This window comes from Corvus brachyrhynchos, unplaced genomic scaffold (genome assembly GCF_000691975.1).
Source record: "Corvus brachyrhynchos isolate BGI_N302 unplaced genomic scaffold, ASM69197v1 scaffold128, whole genome shotgun sequence".
Lineage (NCBI taxonomy): Eukaryota > Metazoa > Chordata > Aves > Passeriformes > Corvidae > Corvus > Corvus brachyrhynchos.
Window position 1 is genome coordinate 68,061 of NW_008239648.1, and position 22,473 is coordinate 90,533.

The following is a 22,473-nucleotide window of genomic DNA, read 5'->3' on the forward strand; positions in this document are numbered from 1 at the left end:
TTTCTTACAAAGCGCTATAAACTCTTACACAAAGTTCTGCTGCTTCTCATGTGGGAAACCATCCCTGACAAAGGTTTATCTACCTTAGAAAATTCCAGTGGTTGCAAATATGCAGCAATTCTCCCTGACTAGCTTTAAGACTCGTGTTGCACATTTACTACATTAATTTTCAGTCAGGTCAGTCAAGTCCATAGGACAATACAAACTCATGGCTCTATACTAACACCAAGCATTTGGCAAGTCTCAACATACAGGGTTTCTTTCCCCAAAATTCATTAGCAATTCCCATTTTAACTTCTTCTATCTTTCTTAGGATAAACTGAGTACTTAAAGTGTATTACAACAGATTAATAAAAAGTCCCTGTATTAAGTTATGAAATAATGCACTATTCCTATTTTTAGATCAGAAGATACCAGAAAAAAACTCCACCAAATGTGACCTTTGCAATAAACCTTATCAAACCATCTTAGAGAACATTTAGCAGTATATATACTACTATAAAGCAGTAAAAAGTAAGGAAAGTATTACAAAGAAAATAACTTACTGCAACCTATATGATGTTCAGAGTTCTTCAAGATACTAACATGTTGCAACAGTCTAATTTATCTAAGAAGTCTTTTTAACAGTCTTAATATTTTCAAACTACAAAGAACAGTTGTCATAGAGAAAGAGTCGTAAGTCATACAAGAAGAGGAAATCTCTATGATAAGTTCTCCATTAACAATACAATGTTTTATTAGAAAGGTAATTTCTAGGTAGAGTTGTTTTCTCATTTCTACTAAAAATTACACAGAAGAAAACCATGCCACTGTAAAATTCAGGGGGTTTTATTATTACATGGTAGTTGAAAAGGCATCCAGCAACTACAGCACTGGGCCCTTATGAGGATCTGGGCTGTCTATCCTTTTAGTTAGTATTTCAATGTCATTTACGTAAAGGAGAATAAAATTAATTATTTGCAAGAGTGCTTTAAAGGTTATTGCAAATCTACCCATTATGCAGTCACAAAAATTTTAAAACCATCTGCCTGGCTAAATTCCTTTTTCACAGAAGCTAGCTAGCATAACTTAAGCCTGCAAATAAGATCCATGTATAGATCTCAACTTAAAAATTATAAAACCTTTGTAAGAAAAATAGTGACAGTTTATTGATTCCTTTTTCCTGGCTATCTTGATAATTTTGAGAAGGCGAGGGGAGGAAAGGCAGGACAACTTGTTTAGGATTTAAAAAAAAAAAAAAAAAATTATCAATTCTCATTGCAAATTCCTGAATCGTGGTCTAAGGTCACATTTCTTGCATACATATAACTTTCCATGTATACATGAAGAAAATTGCTGCTACATATATTTTAGCTTCAGTTTATATAGAACAAAGCATTTTACTTAGTTTATTTTTTTCAACAATTAAAAGAATAGGTTTTAGAAAGCAATAATAAATCTAAATTCTACAATAAATAAACAGTGCACACATTCTGCTAACAGGGTATTCCTTCCCACTTGTAGAGGAACCTGCAGAAAGACCTGTAGGACAAGACTAAGAAGAGGAGAGACCTGGCCCTCTAAAAACCGAGCCAATGGCAGGGAAACTGGATGCATTTTCCTATATGTGCATCCCTTAAAGAGAGATCTATATAACATACATATACCTTATATTAGGACCTTTTCCTCATTTCTTGATAGGTGAATTGCAGAAAGGACCAAGTCTTTCCTTTCTGTACTGGAGTAATCTGTGATGGATTGACACTGGGAGGACATGTTCAGTGAGATCAGCATGACCAGCAGCAAGTGAATAGTAAGTAAATAATGTTTTTTTCTCACTAATATGTAGTTAGTTGTGTTCAAGGCCAGGTGGGGTGGGGCTCTGACCAACCTGTTCTAGTAGAAGGTGTCCCTGCCCATGGCAGGGGGGGTGGAACTGGATGATCTTCCAGGCCCCCTCCAACCCAAACCATTCTATGATTCTATGTATCCATATGCTACATTAGTTATTATTTCAGTTAATCCTTCCTACATCACCCATCTTGGCATTTCTTTACAGGACGCATGTCACTTATATTAACAGCCCCCATACCACCCACCAAGAAAAGGGTCTACTGCAAAGAATAATCATCTTTGACAACTTTGTTTCTCTGTCATTTGTTGGCAACATCTGGGCTATTTTTGCATGTAATAGAGGATGGGCACATGCTTAAATATCCATCTGCAACCTTTCTTTACTATTTTCACTGATGCCTTTATCCATATGCATAGTTTTTAACCCTATTTACACTTGCAACAAAGATATCTCTGCAGAGCCAGTTTATTATGACAGAATAACTAACCGATTAGTAGTACCTCTCTGTATAAGGTGATAAGTTTCAATATATATTTCTAATACCTGAATAAATTAAGACTCTGAATTGAAATCAGAATCTGGAATGTAAAGCAGAATTAGCTGCTATGGAACCACACCACAGGAGTCTCAAAAGACACAGTAGGTGTACAGCCTACATGTATCCGGAATACAAAAATGGCAGAAAATCTGCAAGCATTAGACAGAAGTCAGAAAACACAGGAGAAATCCTTTGTTTTATGGAGATGTTTCTAATTTTATCCTCAGGGAAAAAACTGTCAGACATTTATAAATCACATGTGTTCTCAGTCATACATTCACAGAATATAATTCTACGTAAAACTTGCCATTTTCAGTTATTAAACAGAAAGTCAGAGTTAAACTGCTTAAACACCTTCAACCATAAACACATTTAAGACAAAACAATGAAGATACTGTGAAAGTTTAGTGCCAAGTGGAGACAAGTTTACCACTATCCTGTTCCTCAAATGACACCAATACCAAGTCAGAGAGGGATTAACTATCATTTTTTGTAATCCCATCCAAACCTGTCATTAGAAAAAGAGAAAAACAGTGACATCAGAATCACTGCTTCTCTACTAATCTAAGTGATTTGATTTTTTTTCTGTCAACTTCTTCAGAGCTGGCATCCTTATGTTTTCTGCTGATTTGGTCAGTCTCTTGGTGTGCCACCATGTAAGAGCATGTGGCAAAGTGTGATGGCTTGAAGGTAGCACCTTGTTTATGAGGGCATGCAGGCAGAGCAGCCAGCCCAGGGTTTACAGACCATCAAAACAGGGCAACAATTCTCTTTGCAAAAAGCTTCTTTCTGAAGCAAATTCAAACACATGAATGTTTTGATAGACTTGAACTCCAAAAGAGGCATGAGAATCAGAGGAAAATTCTCACTGATTCCTCCTCAACAGGATTAGCATGTTTCAACAACTTGTACAAGGCTCTGAAAAACTTGAACCAGAACGATAAAGGTGTTAAAAGATCAGGATTTAGTTCAGAGATGTCTGGAGAAGCTGTTTACTAAAGTACCCCTTAAAACTGAGGACACTGCTTTCAGTGTCCATTTTAATAAAGTTAATTGTGCATACAAATATAATAATCTAATATAATCTAATTTAATAAAGGCAGAAAACTCCACAAGGTCAAATATTTCATCAGTGCTCTCATACTACATCCAGTATTCAAGAATTATAAGTAATCTAAGTCTTCCGGAAAAAAATGGTTCTTAAAGCAGCTTGCTGCATAATTTTGAAGACAAATCCATTGATATATAAAAAAAATACAATGTTGCATATTAAGCAGTACTAGAGGTTACCAAACCAACACATTTTCCAGCTGCTCAGAAAATCAACAAAGAGGTAAAATTGCCCAAAAGCTGTTATAATCCCAACAATCTGAAATTCACTCCAGCCATTGCAGAATAAAATGAACTAGATTCCAAAATAAATCTAGAGCAACCCGAAAACCAAACAATACATTCTGGTAAAGAAAAAAATGTATATTACTAAAGGTGACCCAAACATGAGTTATTAAAATTGAAACATTACCTGGACATGAAGTTTCATTAAATACTTCTTAACATTAACTACCTAGCTCTATTGTTAAGGAAATACCATTTAATATCTCATCAGGAGAAGAATGAAGCTTCTGTTGTCTTCAAAGGCTACAGTAAAATTCTCAACAGATTTGTAGAACCCAGTATTTCCAAAGATTTGCAGCAAAGGTGACTTTTGAGGTCAGTCATAAGAATGCAGAATAAGACAAATACAATACATTTCACATTATGGAAACAATGAAACCTGTGGAATTGGCTGCAAAAAAAGGAAAAAAACAATTACCTGGAACAAGTTCCATAACGATATAAATAGGCTGTCGTTGAGTGCAAACTCCTATAAGTTTTACAATATTAGGATGATCATATTGTTTGAGTATTCTGCAAAACACACAATAGGTTTATTATATTAACAAAATTTATTGTACAAACTGATTAAGTATTACAGGAAAATATCTTAAACCTTTAACATTAATGGAAGATGTCACTATTGTTATCAAAGAAAAAAATATCACTACTGTTATCAAAATCAATGTAACAGATCAATCAACACACTGTTTGAAATGAAAGGCATACTGATTCACTAATAAATCAGAAATTATTCTTATTGTAATTTTACCATTTGCCTATGTGACATTTATCTATATAACTGAAAAATGGCCTCACAGGTTTGCAGTTTCTTAAGTACCCTTGTATTTAAACAGCATTACAGTGGTGGACCAGAAGCAGAGCTACATCAAAACAGTATGCACAGCGTGCCTCTATACTTCCCTGCTGCACTGTTCAGAAGCACACTTGTTCCAATTTTACTTTGAGAGATTAATTAATACAATAAGTTTTAGAAGACTATAAGGACAGCAATTTTGTGAATTAAATGAAAACATTTACATCTTTTGACACAATGCTTTAATAAGAACATTTCCAGCCTAAAACAGCATGCTATGATTTGTAAGTGAAATGAAGAGCAAAAAAAAAATTCTACAGAGACCTTGCAACTTAAATGTTCCTTCTGATATTTGCTGACTCAAAGCACCTCCTCTTTTTCCCTTTTTTCCTGGGATCAAGAGGAAAATACTAATCTACCTGGTACATACACATTTAGCGAAAAATAACACATTCCATTTTATCAGACCATTTTTTTCCATTAGTGTCAAGCTGCTCAACAAATGACACATCTCTGCCGTTGCCAAGTTACAAGCTTTTTAAAATGATTCAATGGATAGGGTGGCTGATTTCCATTCTATAAATGCAGGTAGTATCTTTTACTTTTCAATATTGATCATGATATAGTTTGGGAGTGGAAGTTAAAACACATGAAGCCTCATAGCAAGAAGGAGCAAAGTAGTTTAAAAATCATGACATATATGTCAAGACAACCCTCTCCCTGGAGTCTCAGAACCTACCTATCCACATCAGCTGACACTCAGAGTACTTTGTATACTGTGCCATGACTAATTTGAAACATATGAAAATAATCTCATGCTGATTGACACAGCATAAAATACCTCTACTGGAGCAAACTCTTCTTAAAAAGAGAAAATTACTAAATGGGGTCTATACCCCACTAAAGAAAGTAATCTGGATGCACTTATCACCTCTACTAGCCAAGCATGTAAGGCAGGAGTTAGGCCTGATATAATCACACTTAAATTAACATCTTCCAGTCTTCTTATCCCAATCCTCATGGCACATCTTAAAAGTTCTAAATGAAAGCACTTAAGACAATAAAATTTTATTTTACAGGCATGGCTTGCTTTGTCAGAGATGGTTTCAGCAAGTGCAGACGATACTGCACTCACACGTTAAAAAATGCCAATGTTTAGTTACCAAGGCGACAGTGGTGGAATGTACTGAGGGAGAGAAAGGAAGGAAAAGTTTGACTACTGCTTCTTTGAGTTTTTCTGAAGGTCAGGTTTTGTAAATGCATCGAGTGATAAAAACTGAAAAAATGCCACAAGCATTTTTTTCAAGTAATTTTACAGAACCTACCTGGCTTCTGACAGAAATTTTATTTTCAGTTCCTGAGGAAGATCTTCTTTACAAGTTTTTACAGCAACTGGAGTTTTATCCTTTAATGTTCCTTTATACACCTCACCAAAATTACCCTGAAATCAGGGGAAAAAAGATCATTGATGTAAATAAAATCTTAATGAATTTCCAGAAAAAAATAACACAGACAGCTATTGAAACTGGTACAGAACTTTGGAATGTGTTTATGAAGCCAAATGAGATTTTCTTCCAGTATCTGCCCTAACAAAAGCAGTTCACTCTGACATAGTACATCTGTTACATCGACACAGTGTATGAGTTCTGGTCTGACCTTGCTGGAAAGAGGAAAAAAACACCATTAACTAAGTAGTTAGAATTTTCTCATAAAATCTCTTAGTAACTTTCAAAATCAACTGACACTGACTGTTGTTCTTATTCTTACTCCTGCACTTTTCATTTTCACACTATTTTGTGAATAGTTTTTAACTTGCACCCTGGAAGAGACTAAAAACTAATCTCAATAACTAGGACAAAACACATCAATATAACATAAACATTCTCATATACAAGGAAAAAAACCCCAAAATATGAAGAATGAAAACACTGAATATGAATTTTTATCATAAATAAAACCTCCTGCAAAATTTATTGTTGTGTCTGGTGATCAGAATTTCTTTAAAACCCAAGCTCAGCACTGGTCTATAAAGGCAAATCTCTAAGGCTTCCCACTTGGACAAGACTTTAGAAAGCAGTTCCTTTTATAATCAGACCTTTTAGGTAGCGAACAACATGCCCCCAAGGCAAGTTAATTTTGTTTTTAGCTTTCACAGAAGAAAGCTGAAGTAATAAATATCATCTCCGTCAGATGCATTTTTTATTTAATAAAAAAAAAAAAAGGAAAATTAATTAGGACACAAACTAAAGGAAGAAGAAAACTGTGAGGTATAAAACAAAACACTGGTATCAATGAAAAAACCCTCAAGAGAAGAAAACAAGAAGAAAACTGTAGATCTCATACTTCAAGTTAAGCTTTGTATTTCCCAAAGAATAAGCACAACTCGATTTTGAAACCATGCCTGACTAATTTCCACATGTATTACACTTCTGTCTCCTGGTATCCGGGGCTGCATCTGACTTCAAAAAAGGCTGCTGGAGATGTTTTCCTTCCTTTCTTGAGTGATGAAGATTTCGTTACATCATGAAGCTGAATTTAGTGTTGGCAAAGAAAGATGACAGAAAAGGGAAAAAAGAAACTCATCGATGGAAAACAGTAATGTGCTTCCAGTAACAAGGGAAGAAATGCAGGTCTAAACACGTTTCAGAATTATTTTCTGTACCCTGGGATAAGGAAGATGTAGCTGGCAAGTGAGGCTTAGGACCTTCTAAAGCTCTTCCAGAGGCTACCACACTACCTCTCATATCTGAAACAGCATCAGGTTCCCAAGGTTAGCAGCTGAGCTGCTCCCAGCTCACTTTTCCTCTACCCTTCTGGTCAGAAGTATTTAACAATGAAATCTGAACCCACCCTAAGCTTTATTTAAGTATTGAAAATGCTTTACTTCTTTATTTAAAAACATTGAAGTATTATTAAATACATGATTTTTAGTATAAGAGATTCCTATTATGCAACTTTCATTTTGTGGGGTATTATAGAATTAATACTGAGTAAATAAACTGACCATTCACTCCTGAGGTGAAGGAAAATCTTCATCTTTTCTAAGTTTACATCTTTTACACATTAAAATTTCATTATTTCTTCCTTATCTTTTCCAGGCCACTCACGGTTTTGCACTCTCAGAATTCTCACTTCTGTGGTGAATGGCTATAGTTCATTTAATATTTTTTCATACAGATGCCGATTTTTGTGTCATTCTTATCTTTTTTAGTATGATTACATCTTTTTAAAGATGAATGCATAAAAGATTCATACTGTGTTCCAAGAAAGTTTTTAGCCTGTTCTGTATTTTTTAAAGAACATCCTTCTACAATCACTTTAAAATTCTGAGTTGTCTTTATTGATTGTTAAAAATGCTTTGTACCAAAACCATGCAATATACATGTAAATTGAATTAACTAAAATGATTTTCAAATTGCTTTAACTGTCTTTACACATCAAAACTAATTCATATTTATTTTTTAGCAAGTCAAAGCTTTTTTTATGCCTGGAACATCTTTATTTTTCTCCCTTGATACTATCCTGCTTAAGAATGTGAAGATCCTGCAGTACCTGCATTTTATGCAGACACAGCTCAGTCTGGTCATACTTTTTGTCATCTTACACTGCCAAAGAGATTTTATCCCATGTAACAGAAGTTTATGACAGTATTTCATTCCCTCATTTCTTGAATTTCTTATTGATTTTTTTAGTGCGTATCATAGTAAGAAGGCAATTACTGCTTCGATTTGTCTCCTCCTCACTTAATCTTATTTTTCAGTTTTTGGAAAACCTTTTCAAACACTGTGTCCAGAGTAGCACCCACATCTTTGCAGGTGCAAAGGTGCCAAAAATGTGAGGAGTTTGTCTGATTTTAAAGACTTGTAGTTCCTCAGCAGAATTTGTGAAGTACAAGTTTATAAGGTACACAAGAATTAATTTAATACAAATAAGATTGTGAAATTAGCTAACGTTCATCAGTGAATGAATGAAAATAATCATGCACAAGCAATTACCACTTGTTTTAAGAAATATTGATTTAGTCATGTTATTATATCAAATTTTATACACAAATAAACATACACCTGTTTCTCTACATGTTTGATTTATATTTTGCAAAATTGTTCTGACTACAGAAAGCGAAACAGCCACATCATGCTTTATAGAAACCTAGTTAGCTCAAAACACTTCCAGAAAAGAAAAATATGTATGCTAGTTAAATAATTTCAGCACAACCACAGTGTTTACAGTGTTTACTAGTAAGTGTGATTTACATCTGTTTAAAGCATAAGGCGGTCTTGTGTATTAACACAAAAAAAATTGATATAAAAATTGCATACAGTAATTTAAAAGAAAAGGTACACAGAAATGGCTTAATGATTACAACATACTTCCTCAAATGTTATTTAGCTCACTTTATTACTTACTTTGCCCAGTAATTCCCCCAGTGTGACATCTTCATGATTGAGAACCCATTTCTTATCCTATGAAAAGGAAAGCAGAATTTTCAGTCTGCGCAAATATGCAAGATACAGTTTCTCTAAGATGCATTTCAGTAGAATGAAGTGGAGCTGAAGAAGTATTACATTTAGAACACTCAATCACAAGCATACCAAGAAGTTTTAAGGCTAAGCATCTATAATTCAAGAGTTTAGAAAGCTAGCTATACGATAAAATAGTGAGTGATACCATATAGCAAATTTTTATTAGAAATTAAGCCTACAACATGATGGTATGTAGGTAGATGAGCACTATGCAAAGATTCACACAAGCTCTGGAAATGATTTAGCACCTTGATTTTAACAATTCGTCAAGTGAAAATGAGATAAGAAAACTTCATTTTAGTACATGAAGTTAAGTTATTACTAAATCAAAAAAACTCCCACAGTTTTCTCCTCAGAGCACATGATCTTTCGACTTCTCAACAAGACTCATATTTGCATCTCTTACATCTTCTCTTGTAGCTGGAAATATTACAGGCAACTGCTTGAAAATATAACACGTCAGATAAAGCACTCTGTCTAGGCAGTGACCATCCCCCTGTGCTGGACACTGGTGTTCAGTTCTGGGCCCTTCAGTTCAGGAAGAGCATTGAGGGGCTGGAGCATGTCCAGAGAAGGGCAGTGGAGCTGGGGAAGGGTCTGGAGCACAAGTCTGATGAGGAGCAGCTGAGGGAGCTGGGGGTGCTCAGCCTGGAGAAAAGGAGATTGAAGACAAGCAGGGGTTGGTCTCTTCTGCCACATCCCAAATGAAAGGACAAAAGAAAATGGCCTTAAATAGTGCCAGGGAGGTTCAGATTAGAAATTAGAATAAAATTCTTCACTGACCGAGTGGTTAGGAATTGGAGTAAGCTGCCTAGGGAGGTGGTAGAGTGCACCCTCTCTGGAGATTGTTTGTCAAACATGAATTCAGCAAATTAAAAAAATGGGTGGGGATCATGGCTATTCTGATTTCTATGCCTTTGTTCGTAAGTATAATGTCACAAGTGTGAACAGTGCACATCCTAGAGACTCTCTGAATGCTTCCATTAACCCGAACTCCCAGCACACAACACCTGTCAGATCCATCCCAAGAATTCCTGTACTGCACCACCATGCCGCATGATGGAAACCAACCTTTACCATTTCTCTTCCCTGGGTGGGAACTGTGAGACCCAAGAGGAAATTCTCAATATCCAATAATTTATTTTTCCTCCTATAGACAAGATTATTGCTTAAAACTACTGCCTCACTGATCCAACGTCATAAGAAACACATTTCCTGCATCTCCCCTTTTGATACTTTTTGTTGAATGAGTATCTCACTGAGAAGCTGTTACACTACGAATAGACAGGAAGTGCCATCAAACTGCACACTTTCCTTTAATAATAATACTCCAGTTTAAGAAAACAATTTGCAAAGAAAGCTTTAAGGAAAAAAACCCCAAAAAATTACTACTTGGAGGTATTAACATAATGGTTTTTAACATTGAAATAAGTGTGACAAAGTCAAAAAGTTATAGAATTAAAATTTAATGGATTTTTTTACTGCTTAACTCCAAGGATTCTGTACTTCAGTGAACAACTTTTTGAATAAATTGATAATATGACATTTCAAAAGCTTGTTTATGAAGGGAAAAAAATCTGATAATTCTTCAGAGAACTAATCAAAGAAAACAGCACCATAAACTGGAATCACATGATCTGTTGAAGGATTTATTATCATTGTATCTGTACATTAATCACTGCCTGTACTTTTTATGAAATCCTTCAGTCATTTCGTATACCACTGTAACTCATTCATTACTTTATCGTGGTTCTGACAGATTTTTCACAGTCAAAGAATTATTCAAAGTTTGACAGGCTTTGTTTGATGTAACTCCTATAAACTGCACAAAAGCAGTTTCTTCAGCAGACAATAAAAAAAAAAATCTAACAGAAGAGAGAGTCATGTACATCATGCCAGTGTACAATTCTGGGATTAAAAAAGAAACAAACCCAACTTTCTAATATGCAATGTGTTAGATACTGATTTAAATAGTACAAATTGTCAAAACAAATTGTCACTGGTTCAGATAATTGTCTTTAATTAATAAACTATAACATGAACAGCACAGTAAGGTGAACAATAATAAGACATTCCACTGCAGGTTTGTTGTCTCACAAAATCTACTTGAATTGCCCTGAGTTTAGTATGACCGCATTCAAGAATTTGAATAGCTGTCAATAATTAAAGACATCAATAAGGCACACAAATCAGTGGGTAAATACAAGCACATGATAAAAAAAGGTTATGAAATAAAGTCATGTCTCTGTCTGATCATGAAGTTCATGATCTTCTCTAAGTGCTTAATTCTGACTGTGAATAGAACGTATTTTTCCAGTTGTCAAATGCCATTACTCTACAGATTAATCATGTGTGCAAAAGATACTGAAAGTCACAAAAGAAATGTGACAGAAAAATGGGACATAAAAAATATTCTTGAATATAGATATAGATCAACAGATGCTTTAATGCACATCCGTCCAAGTCACAGAAATTTTAATTTCAATAGAGTTGCTTCTAAACCAAATAGAGCAAATCCAGCACATTTTTGTACCTAATCAAACTAATCTGAATGACAGTGAACAGAACTCCTGAGACTATTAATGCCCATTACAATTTCACCCAGAAGGAAGCTGTTTATGACGCAGCCCTCTTCTTGTGACACCACTATAAACCTCTCTTTACCTTCTGCTTGTTCAGATTTTTCTCTTGTTAATTTTGGACCTCAGAATATAAAAGCACTTCAGACAAAATCAGTCACACAAATTAGCACTTGAGCATACTCATTTGTAATCTTAATTATATACCTTATTTCCAAATGGAATTACTTGGGAAATCCACAAGCTTTACCAGATTCTACTTTATTTCTGTCCCAGGAGGAGAAATTACATGAATGCCACACTTCAAGCACAGGTTTGCTGATAAGATGTTTGGAATCCTATCAGTGTATCTTACCTTTGGAGGTACTGACACATCTGTTGGCCAAACACTAAGAAACAAGCTGTCAACTAGTCAGTTCACAAAGCAGAGAACTTGGTCAGCCTCGACATTGCTACCCTACCCCAACAGCCAGGTACTCAATAACACTCATCCCACTGAAGGTTTTTATATGCAGCAGCTTGCTAGTGACTACCCTTCCAGACTCTCTGCAACTACCCAGTACACTTGTTTGATTTCAACGAATATAAGCATTTTCAAAGGTAAGAGTTATTTCAAAAGTTAATTGTAACTGAAAAAAACCAAACCTCAAACAGAACAGTAATTAAAGAAATGAAACTTCCAGTTGTGAAAAGGAATACTTAAAAACAACCAGAAACGTCTCCTTTTATTCATAAAATAAAGTATTCTGGATATGCAGTAATTTTTTCCTGGATATGCAGCATTCCTTCTTTAATGTTACTACGTTTCATGGCTCCCTACACCATGATAGGGTTCAAACCTTGGACAACCAGCAAAGAATCAATTGTTCATCAATCCTTTCTTCAGTGAAGGTACAGTGGAGTTGCGTGCAAGCCACTGACAACAGTTTGAACACAGATGGTTGCTGTAGAAAATGCAATCCCATTTTTCCTTTTCTGAGCCATGAGACTGAAATGTCATCACTATTACCCTAAACATCCTCAAAATATGTAAGAGCAGTTTTCCTCCTGCCCATCTCCCTTCATTAGGAGAAACAACATCAAAGAGATCACAAATTACTATGCCAGGAAGAAGGCTCACAAATTAGCTGCAGTAAATTACAACAGCTTTCAGTAAAATAGAATATATAACCATGAAGTAATACTTAGTGTTCAAATTCCCTTAGCATTATTTTTCTGTAATTCTCAGTAACAATTTCAATCATTAAGAATTCTAAAATTGTACTTTTTCAAATTAAAAACCAGCATTAAAGCAATTAGATAGTAAACTTTCAAAAAGAGATGTTTTAAGAATTAGATATGAATTTATAAGCTTCAGCTTAAACATTTGGTTCTAAAAATCTCACCATTTCTAATAGGAGAGAGGAAAGGGAGAAAAAAAATGCCACCTGTGCTTGTATTCAGAGAACCACCAAACAAAAACAAGATTCTTACTCAAACTCCAAAGCAAGATATTTCAAAGAGGAAGGGTGAGGAAATCCAGATCAGGTTCCAACACAGTATGAATAAAAAAGACCTTTATGTTATTTACTGTAATTTATTTACTTATCGCACGTTCTCTGACACATTATTTACTTTTTCTAGTTCAGAAGGCAGTATCTACAGCAAATGCTGTCACTTTTTAAAATCTTAATTGTAGATGTAACCAAAGTGAAAAAGGCTAAAAACTCTAGAGGTTGGAAACTTTAGTTGATTTAGGGAGCTCCAGAAGGAATCAACCAAAACCAAAACTTACTGCTTTAAGAGAACTGAAAACATGTGACTTTCCAATCTCAGAATGTATCTGAGCACAGCATGTGGAATTTATGAAAAACCTAAATATCCCTCCCCTTTCCCTCATCCCAGTACATGAATCCTTAACATTCTTCTAAAAAACCTCAAAAATAGAGTGATATTGTAGACATCTCAGGAGTCAAGTGCATAAACAGAAGTGATGCCTCTTTCTTAATGTTTTAATCAAAAAAAATGCATCAAAAAATAGTTTGGAAAGTATTAATTGCTCTCCTTCTTCCAAGTTAAATAGAAAATATCAGTAGTATGAATTACTGCAGCTAAGAGCTATTTCTCCACAACAACAAAAATGGAAAGTTAATCTTTCATTTTCAGTACTAAGGATAATTGGAGTAAAATTCTTTTTATGGCTAAGAAAATCAGAATTGCAGACAATTTTCATCAGATGGGTATTCAAATCTCACTTATCAGAACTTGATGAACCAGACAAAAAAAAAAGTAACAGCTGCGTACATGTGGATAGGGCATATCAATGTGGGAATAAAAAATTGTCTTTTCACAGAAGTACTTGTTTTTATACCACCTATGCCAGTAGATCTAATGTTCATATCAATTTCATGAATCATAAACTATATGTTTCAAGTCCTTCAGATTAAGTACAGAAATAAAGGCAGCTGGTGGAAAAGATTTTTCATAAGAACAAGTGAGTTTTACAAGAGGGGTTTTGAAAAACCTCACCGGCAACTTCTTCAAAACTGTTTCAGAATAAAGATTCATGAGCTGTAAAAACTGTTATGGAAGCTGCTTTGCATTATTAACAGCACTGTATTAAGCCACACTGATGAAACTCAATGTGAGCTGTAAAACAGAGTAACAGCACAGACAGGTTTAGCTCCTTGGAAAAAGTACTATTTTACCTGACTTCTTACTGTTACACAAAAAAACTTTGGGAAGTTCAACCTTTCTGCTAAACCAGATTCTAAATGACCAAGGAACAAGAGGGTAGAAATGAGATTTGGAAAAGCTACTATGCAATGTATAAACTGCAGAAGTGACCTCGGACACTGAGCAGCTATTCTCTGACCATTATTTCTTGAAGATCAGTAGACAAAATGACTGTGCAATTCAACATACAATACCTGTTTTCTTCATGGGTTTTTTTAAGGATGTGCAGTACTTCCCTAAGCTTCTATTTTTGTATTCATGAAAGGGCTAAAATGACACGGAGGATATTTCAGGAAAAACGCAAGAAACAAAGAAAAATAGAGAAGTCAAATAAACAGCTAAGAAAGAAAGAGACATAGAATGTGAAATCCTTAAGCACAGAAAAAGGAAAGTCAAGTTCGTGTCAAAACCATTATAATTCAAGCACATTAAAACACATACTATTCCCCCCTACTGAATACAGTAAATTCAGCTACCAAAACAAAGTACCCTGAATCACTCGCTAACCAAATATATTCAAACAGACAAATTATCAGCCCTGGATCAGATATGCCCTACAAAACAGTGACAGTCATCTGTACACTCAAAGGCAAACAAAACCATATGATAATGTGGCTTTTCATTTAAACAGTCCACGTCATTTAAACGGAAAGAAATGGAAAAGCAAAGTCATGCTATTCATGCACAACACTCCCCCAAACACTTGAATTATTAAAATAGGCTAAAATATTTTCATGTAAGTGCAAACACATTTTTACTTCCACCCACACATGAAAAGGTATGTCAGATGGGGTTGGGGGAACTACAGGTAGTGTAAAAATGTCCAAGAGAGTCTCCTTGAGCTATGTAAGATACTTAGCCACATACTTAGTTCCATCCTGACTTAACTTCAAAAACATCCAGTTGCTTCCAGTTAGATGACTTCTTTACCCCAGGAAGAGAAACACACTTCATTCATCCTTCAAAAATAATGTCTAATTTACAGTGGTCAGCAGGCAATACCTTTCAAAGTGCTGCAGTTCCGCATTAGAGCTTCCACCGAATTACCATTTTGTTCAAAGCAAAACCCCAAGATCCTTCATCCTATGCTTTTCTAGCCACACCTGCTCATTTTGCAGCGCCTTTCATAATCTTCAGATAACATGTTAAAACCACTGAAATGGAACAGAAATACCCTGTCAAAATTCAAATAATCTGCTGTCTTAGCTAATTTGTGACTGTGGAAGAGCAAGAAACAGACAAAGCCACACAGAAAGGAAACTGCAGCCTTAACTTATGAGATTTCAGGGTACCAGCGAGGTCTGCCTGCATTCCAGGCAGATGTTTGCGGCTTTGAATCAGAAGTCATACAACATTACACTGATGCCAACAGTTTAAAAGAAGTATGCTGCACTGGGTCTTTTCTACATTAGATGCATACAGTTCTTCAACAAGATACTGCTAGCTTCTCACATACCACTAACTCATTATTCAGAATAGCAAAATCACTGGAAAATCTCTTAGTGGCAGAGAAAAAAGGCAATGAAGGACACACAAAGGGAAGCAGTACACATACCAAATGGCTCTGCAAGATATTAGCAGATTCTATTATTACTTGTGTAATCTTCTGAATGCTTTCTTCAGCAATTTTTTTTCTCCTATATTACTGACTTCAGCTTGACAAAATTTTCCTTCGTGGTCTACAGCAATTGACTCTTTGTTGCTGTGCTGGTTCTGGCTGGGGTAATTTTGTTCACAGTAGCTAGTATGGGGCTATATTTTGGTTTCACATGTTAAATTAGTCTCTTGACAAAGATGATCAACACATGAAGCAATCTTTATGGCATGCATGTGTGCACAATTCTTCTCTAAAAATTAAACAGTGGACATGAATGTTTTGAAGAATTCACCACCTATTCTAGGAGCTGTACAAGGAGTTGGGAGGGGACACAGGCAGGACAACTGACCCCAAACTGACCAAAGGAATATCCCATACCATATGGCATCATGCTTATACAAAGCTGGGAAAAAAGAAGGAGGGGAATATGTTTGGAGTGAAGGCATTTTTCTTTCCAAGTCACTGTTACATGTGCTTTCCTGGAAATGGACGAACACCTGCCCAACTATGGGAAGCAGTGAATCCATTCCTTGTTTTGCTTTGTTTGTGTGCACAGCTTTTGTTTTGACCTATTCAACTGTCTGTATCTCAATCACGACTTTTGCAGTTTTTGCCCTTCTGATTCTCTCCTCAGTCCAGCCGCGGGGGAAGTGAATGCTCAGCTGTGTTGGGCTTAGTTGCCAGCTGGGATTAAACCACAACAGTTGCACCTTATTGTAACTTTTGCATCTTTTTCTAAAACTCAAAACTCTTGAGAATTAATTATGCAGTGTCCTCCTCAATGTGTCAAAACTCTTTTTGAATAAACTGACCTACAATTAAGCAAACAAATTTACTATTCACACCCTCAATTTAAAATATGAACACAAGAGATAAGGGAAAAACATCTATGTCTACCATGTGCTGGTGCCTGGGGTTGTGCTTCCCCAGTTGCATGACTTTGCTCTTCCCCTTGCTGATCTGCATGAGGTTCCTGTAGACCCCTCCTCCAGCCTGTTCAGGTCCCTCTGGATGGCAGCAAAACCCTCTGTGTATCAGTCCCACCTCAAAGATTGGTCTCATCAGTAAAACTGCTCATGTCCCATCATCCAGCTTGTTAGTGAAGAAGTGGATGAAGGAAGGATTGGACGAAGTACTGACCCTGGGGGTACAGCTGTAGTTACTGGCCTCCCATTAGACTTTGTACCACTGATCACCGCCCTCTGGGGGTGATCTTTATTTTAGTAATCACCGAGGATACACTATGTGCCTCATTGGCAACTCTATTAGGAAGAAATCAAAGTGACAGAAAGGGCAGAACTGGTAATAGCATTTACTTCATTATGAACTGATGATGAAATCCATGGACTAGCCTCAACAGTAGGCTACATACAGTATTTACCTTGCAAATAAGGAATCCTGAAGCCCTACCTAATCTCACCCCTGAATTCCTCCTTAATCAACATTTAAATAAACAGATCTTGAGAATTCAGACACTGTTACATAGATCAGATGCACAGACCTGACTTTAAAAAAACGTAGCTCCATTAGTGTGTACCCTTTGCTCCTCCACAGCTGAAATGTCATTTCACTCCTTCTTAACACTTTGTTCCACTTAAATTGGTGGAGGCTAAAATACTTAAGCAACCACAAGCTACTTCACAGTACCCCACTGTGCATAACTGTAACTCTGCAAAGGAATTTAAGAGCACAGACACTCATTCCTATTCCTAATCTACACTGTGTTTTTTGACCTGTGAGAGCCCATGGTCAAGGAAGGTTATGTGCTTGTCAGCCACATGCTATGAAAATACCGAAAACTCAAAACATTATTTGCATTAAAGTCATTCTGAGTGCACTATTAAAAACAGGAAGAAGAATATAATTAGAGGACTACAAGAAGTTTACAACTCACAATCTTATATAAAATAATTATTAGGGAATGTTTGAATTCCAAATATGGGGAAGATGTCAGAATCCATAAAAAACCCCAGGATGTTAGTTCAGCAGAAAATCTGCTGCAATCATACACAATTCTAATACAATTTTTTTATTGTGCTATATCAACATCTGGTTATGAAGCTTCTCAGAAAGACAATGAAAAGCCAAAGTGCAAGGCCCCAGTTTTTACAAGCGCTCCATAAGGCACAACTTACACCCAGAAAATTACAGAACACAATAAAACCTTTGATTTTCACATGTATATACAAAATGTCAGCAACAAAATCTAGGAAATATAAATAATCTTTGATGAAGGATGCTTTAATTGAAGTAGTTTCTTGTCCTAGTTATCAAAAAACCTCCACTAAAATCTTTCATTTAATAATTTTAACCCCTTCCTAACAAAATAACTTTTTATTTTTTTATAAGAATGAATGGTTTGCTTCCATCTCTTGCTTCACAAATTTTAGTTTTTTCTACTTCCTACTGTTTCAGTTGTGTTTGAGATAACTCATTTTGTTCAATTTGCACTCCACGCAGCAATATGGCATTCTATAATTTTTTTTATATGAAAGCAGTACAGAAAGTAGGAATGCACATGTTGCCATTTAAAATTTCTAGGACAGAGATTTTTGTTTATGAGATCAGTCAAAAATAACATTGTGTTTGTTAAAATGAAATTCATATACTTGATAAAATACTTTTTTTTCTAGGTTTGAGCATAATGCTTACACCCTTTAGGAGTGTTATATTTCAATTTTAATCTAAACCTGATCATGGAAAGAAATACCAAAAAGACAAGACTGAACCAGAAACAGTCAACTGAGCAGATGTTTAATGCCACTGCCTCTAGAAAACAAACCTACAGAAAACTTTGATCACTGAATATTAGAACAACCCTTGTTACTCTTCGTTCAGGTAGCCTTATGTGCCTCCATTATTACAACACATTTTAATGAGATTTTTGAGAAAATAATTCCTTTCAATTTTGAAAGTAGTCACTATACCTGAAATTATACATAAATTTGGTTTAGTACTTTGTTAGCACAAAGAGCAAATTACTCTCTTTTTTCCCTTTTCTCAACAGGATGACATGCCTTGACAAGTACAGGCCACCATTAAAGATGATGCATTCCTTTTGTTACCTGACAGAAATATTGCAATAATCTCTGCTAGAAAACGTTAAAAGCGAATCCTGTGACACTTCTCCAAATTCTGAAGAAATAAGAACATAACTGAAATGCACCTCTAATACTAAGATATGAAACTCTGCTCTCAAATGTCAATACCTGCAGGCTATTGATTCATTTCATGCATATTCAATAAATACATTCATTTTCTGTAAGTACGCCTTTCACTTTATAAACACTCACTTCTCATTGTGAATTCAATTTCCTTAAAGAAAATTGAAGATATATTTCGACATTTAAAAATGCATGTATTAGAACTTTAATGACACCCATGAGAATTGCAGCTTTAGGCCCAAACCCAACACACAGAGACCACAACCACCACGTGCTTCTTGGACGGATGAATGGGCATCACACAGGTAATTCAGGGTGCCACAGGAATCCTCTCTGGAGCGACAAATCTAGCCAAGGCAGAGCTGCAGTAACTGAATCACTCCCTGCTGCAGGCTGCTTCTGCCTTTCAGACATCTGCTCCTCAGGAGTTGTTCTCAGGTCAAACAGACACAAGATGATGTTCCCCAAAGGCAGCACTATTACTGCCACTGCTTCCCTCTGCAGCATCTTAATTCTCTCCAGCCATGAGATGAGCATCAATAATCGTGTGACAGCATTACTTTGTGATAAACTTGGAAGCTTCCTTTGTAAGTATCCTTGTTTCTATCCAGTATCTCCCAGCAGCCATAAGAGGGCTTGCCTGAAACTGAGACCGTTCAGCAGCAATTGTCCTTCAATTCCTCCACATGTGCTTTGCTGGCCTGAGAGACACACACTGCCTGTACCCTGAGCACAGATGTTGTCTGCAACAGCGAACCTCAGCTTCCTTTGCTAAAATAAAATGAACTCCCCCAAAAAACCCACCAGCAAAAAATTACGGTCACGTCAGATTTTTACTAACAGATTTTCATGAAAAAAAATCTTTCTAACTTAAATTTATAGTTCTTCAGAATTTCTTTCCATGTCTAACTCATCAACATATGCATACCTTGTAAGACAGCATCAGATCTGCAGAGAATTCTCATGTCATCTGCAAACTTATTTATCAGCATTAGAAGTACTACTAAAAAATACCTATTTTTTGTCTTTCAACACTTTTCTTTCATCTCATCATTTATGATCCATCACTTTCCTATGTACACAAAACATATGAAAACATATAACAGGCTTCTTTGTCACATAAAAATAGATCAAGAATTTTTAAATGAAAGTTACAAGTAACAGACATGTGGCCTAACTCATCTGACAAAATAGCAGCTTATTTTTTTCCATGAGCTCAGCATTTGAATTAACTACAGAGCATCCAAATACCAGGACTACATTAGCAGTAACAAAATAGTAGCAGATCTCCAAAGTGAATCAACGGGTGCTAAGAATCTGTAACATATATTTGCAGGAAAAGCATTATTTCAGGCTAGATCTTTCCTGGCTCTGAAAACTGAACTCCCTCCCACGAGCAGTTGCGCATCCTGGGCAGACTTGCTTCAAAGCTGTATTTCTGATCCAAGCAAAAACTTTAATTCAGGTACACTTAAATAAAAATGGTATTCCTTTTTCTTTTTTCTAGTAGTCAAACTGAAGCACATTCACAACTTAATACAGATTTTTCAAATATATTAAAAAATGTATGTCAAGAAATCTAAAAACCTCCAAAATAGGAGGTCAGAGATGTTAGAAGGTTAAAATACATCCAATATGGTTAAAACAGCATTTTTACTAATAAAGTCCTTGGGTGTGCTCTGAAGTTACTTAGGGGCTTTATGTACCAGTGACTCCACCAATAACAACCTGAAGAACATAATGTGCACTTTCTTCTAGAAGATTATAAATAAATATGAGACATTTTTCCATTAAAGAAGTTACTTGCAGATATTGTTTTAATGCCCTCAGTTTTTCTAATTTAAATTCTATTATTACAGAATCATTAAAATTCTAAGCAGGCAGATTTGGCCTACATGAAATGGGACATGGGACAGGCCTTTTGTGACACAATTAAGCCTGTTCCTTTCAAGGGCAACATCACAGAAGGTGAACACTAATTTTACTAATATGCTAAAGGAGGATAAATGACTGGGAGAAGGAAGGAAGGAAGGAAAGCAAAAACAAACTAAAAAGCATAACTTTTTTTTTTGCTGTGAAGTTTGTCATATTTAACTTTCAATTTCTAAATAGGTTATTACAGGGACAGCAATTTGCAGAAAAAGATTAAAGATTACATGAAATGACAAAGACTGCTCTGCAGCTATAATGTGAACAAAGCAAAAACAGTCTTTGCAGATGTCAAATGGACTTTAAGGAAATGATTAAAGACATCTTGGTAATAGCACATGATGCATAAATTACCCCCAACACTAGGTGTCAGAGTGCATATGCTACTTCTGAAAATGACTTAAAATGTCTCCGCTTTCCCATATAAAAGCCAGAGCTCCATACAAATTAAAAAAGAGAGCTCACAACACTCTTTTGCTTCATTCTGAAGTACTTCTTCAGAATACAGCAAATAGTTTTAATCAGATGGGAGAACTAAAACCACCATAAAATCATAGCTCAATAATAACTTAAATATTTTTAAGAACAGCTGCTCTAAAGAAATTCAGATCATGTAACTAACACCGTTTTCAACATTGTCTTATTTCGCTCAAACTGCTCGTCATAAAGCATTAGGTATACTATACACTGGTTTTAGTTCACTCCAAGTATTAGTAGCTATAGAAACTGACATTCTAGTTCATAGATTCTTGAAAGCCTACATGCAATCTATGTAATACATATATTTAAAAAAACCTATACAATTGCTCCTGTCACTCAATACTTTTCTGAGTTCTAACAGTCACCCTTTCCATTACATCACATAACACAACAGAATGGAAGTAGAAAGGTTTATTAACCCTAAAGAAAATACTCTCGAATATTAAAACTGATGCATACCAGGACAAGATAAGTCATATGAAAAAATAGACGCAGCCTGTGTTTTTATGGATAGATGCCTATTATTTGCATAATTTTTGGGAAACCTGAGCAGCTGAAGTAGCTTTGCAGTGCAGCTCAGATCAACTATCAACTAGCACAATCCTAGAGGAAATACTAATATTTACGCTAATTTTTAGTTAATACTAAGTGTAGTTGATATGAAGACTAACTCAAGTCAGCAAGTCCAGAGAGGAGTGGACTCACTTCATTTCCCCCTGAAAAGAAGAAAAACAAAAAGCCTGACCTTATACTCCATGACAGTAGGAAAGCTAAAAGGTCTGTCTGGGAAACTGTCCTCCACCACTTTACAAGGTGGTTATGATACATCTGAATGTAGTGGTAATGGTATGGATTCAAGTTCTAGAAACACCCACCACAGACAGATATCATCAAGGGACTTAGCCTATCTAAAGGTACTGATT

General features: G+C 35.6%; 1 protein-coding gene across 3 annotated transcripts in view; it reads right to left on the bottom strand.

Moving 5' to 3' along the window:
- Nucleotides 1-22,473, bottom strand: part of FER (FER tyrosine kinase) — a 158,621-nt gene that overhangs the window by 48,423 nt on the left and 87,725 nt on the right. For all 3 annotated transcript variants that reach the window (XM_008639842.2, XM_017742362.1, XM_017742363.1), the window contains 3 exons: nucleotides 8,970-9,026; nucleotides 5,889-6,004; nucleotides 4,186-4,280 (listed from right to left, as the gene is read on the bottom strand). In XM_008639842.2, coding sequence (XP_008638064.1) covers nucleotides 4,186-4,280; nucleotides 5,889-6,004; nucleotides 8,970-9,026 — 268 coding nt within the window. The remainder of the gene's footprint in view (nucleotides 1-4,185; nucleotides 4,281-5,888; nucleotides 6,005-8,969; nucleotides 9,027-22,473) is intronic.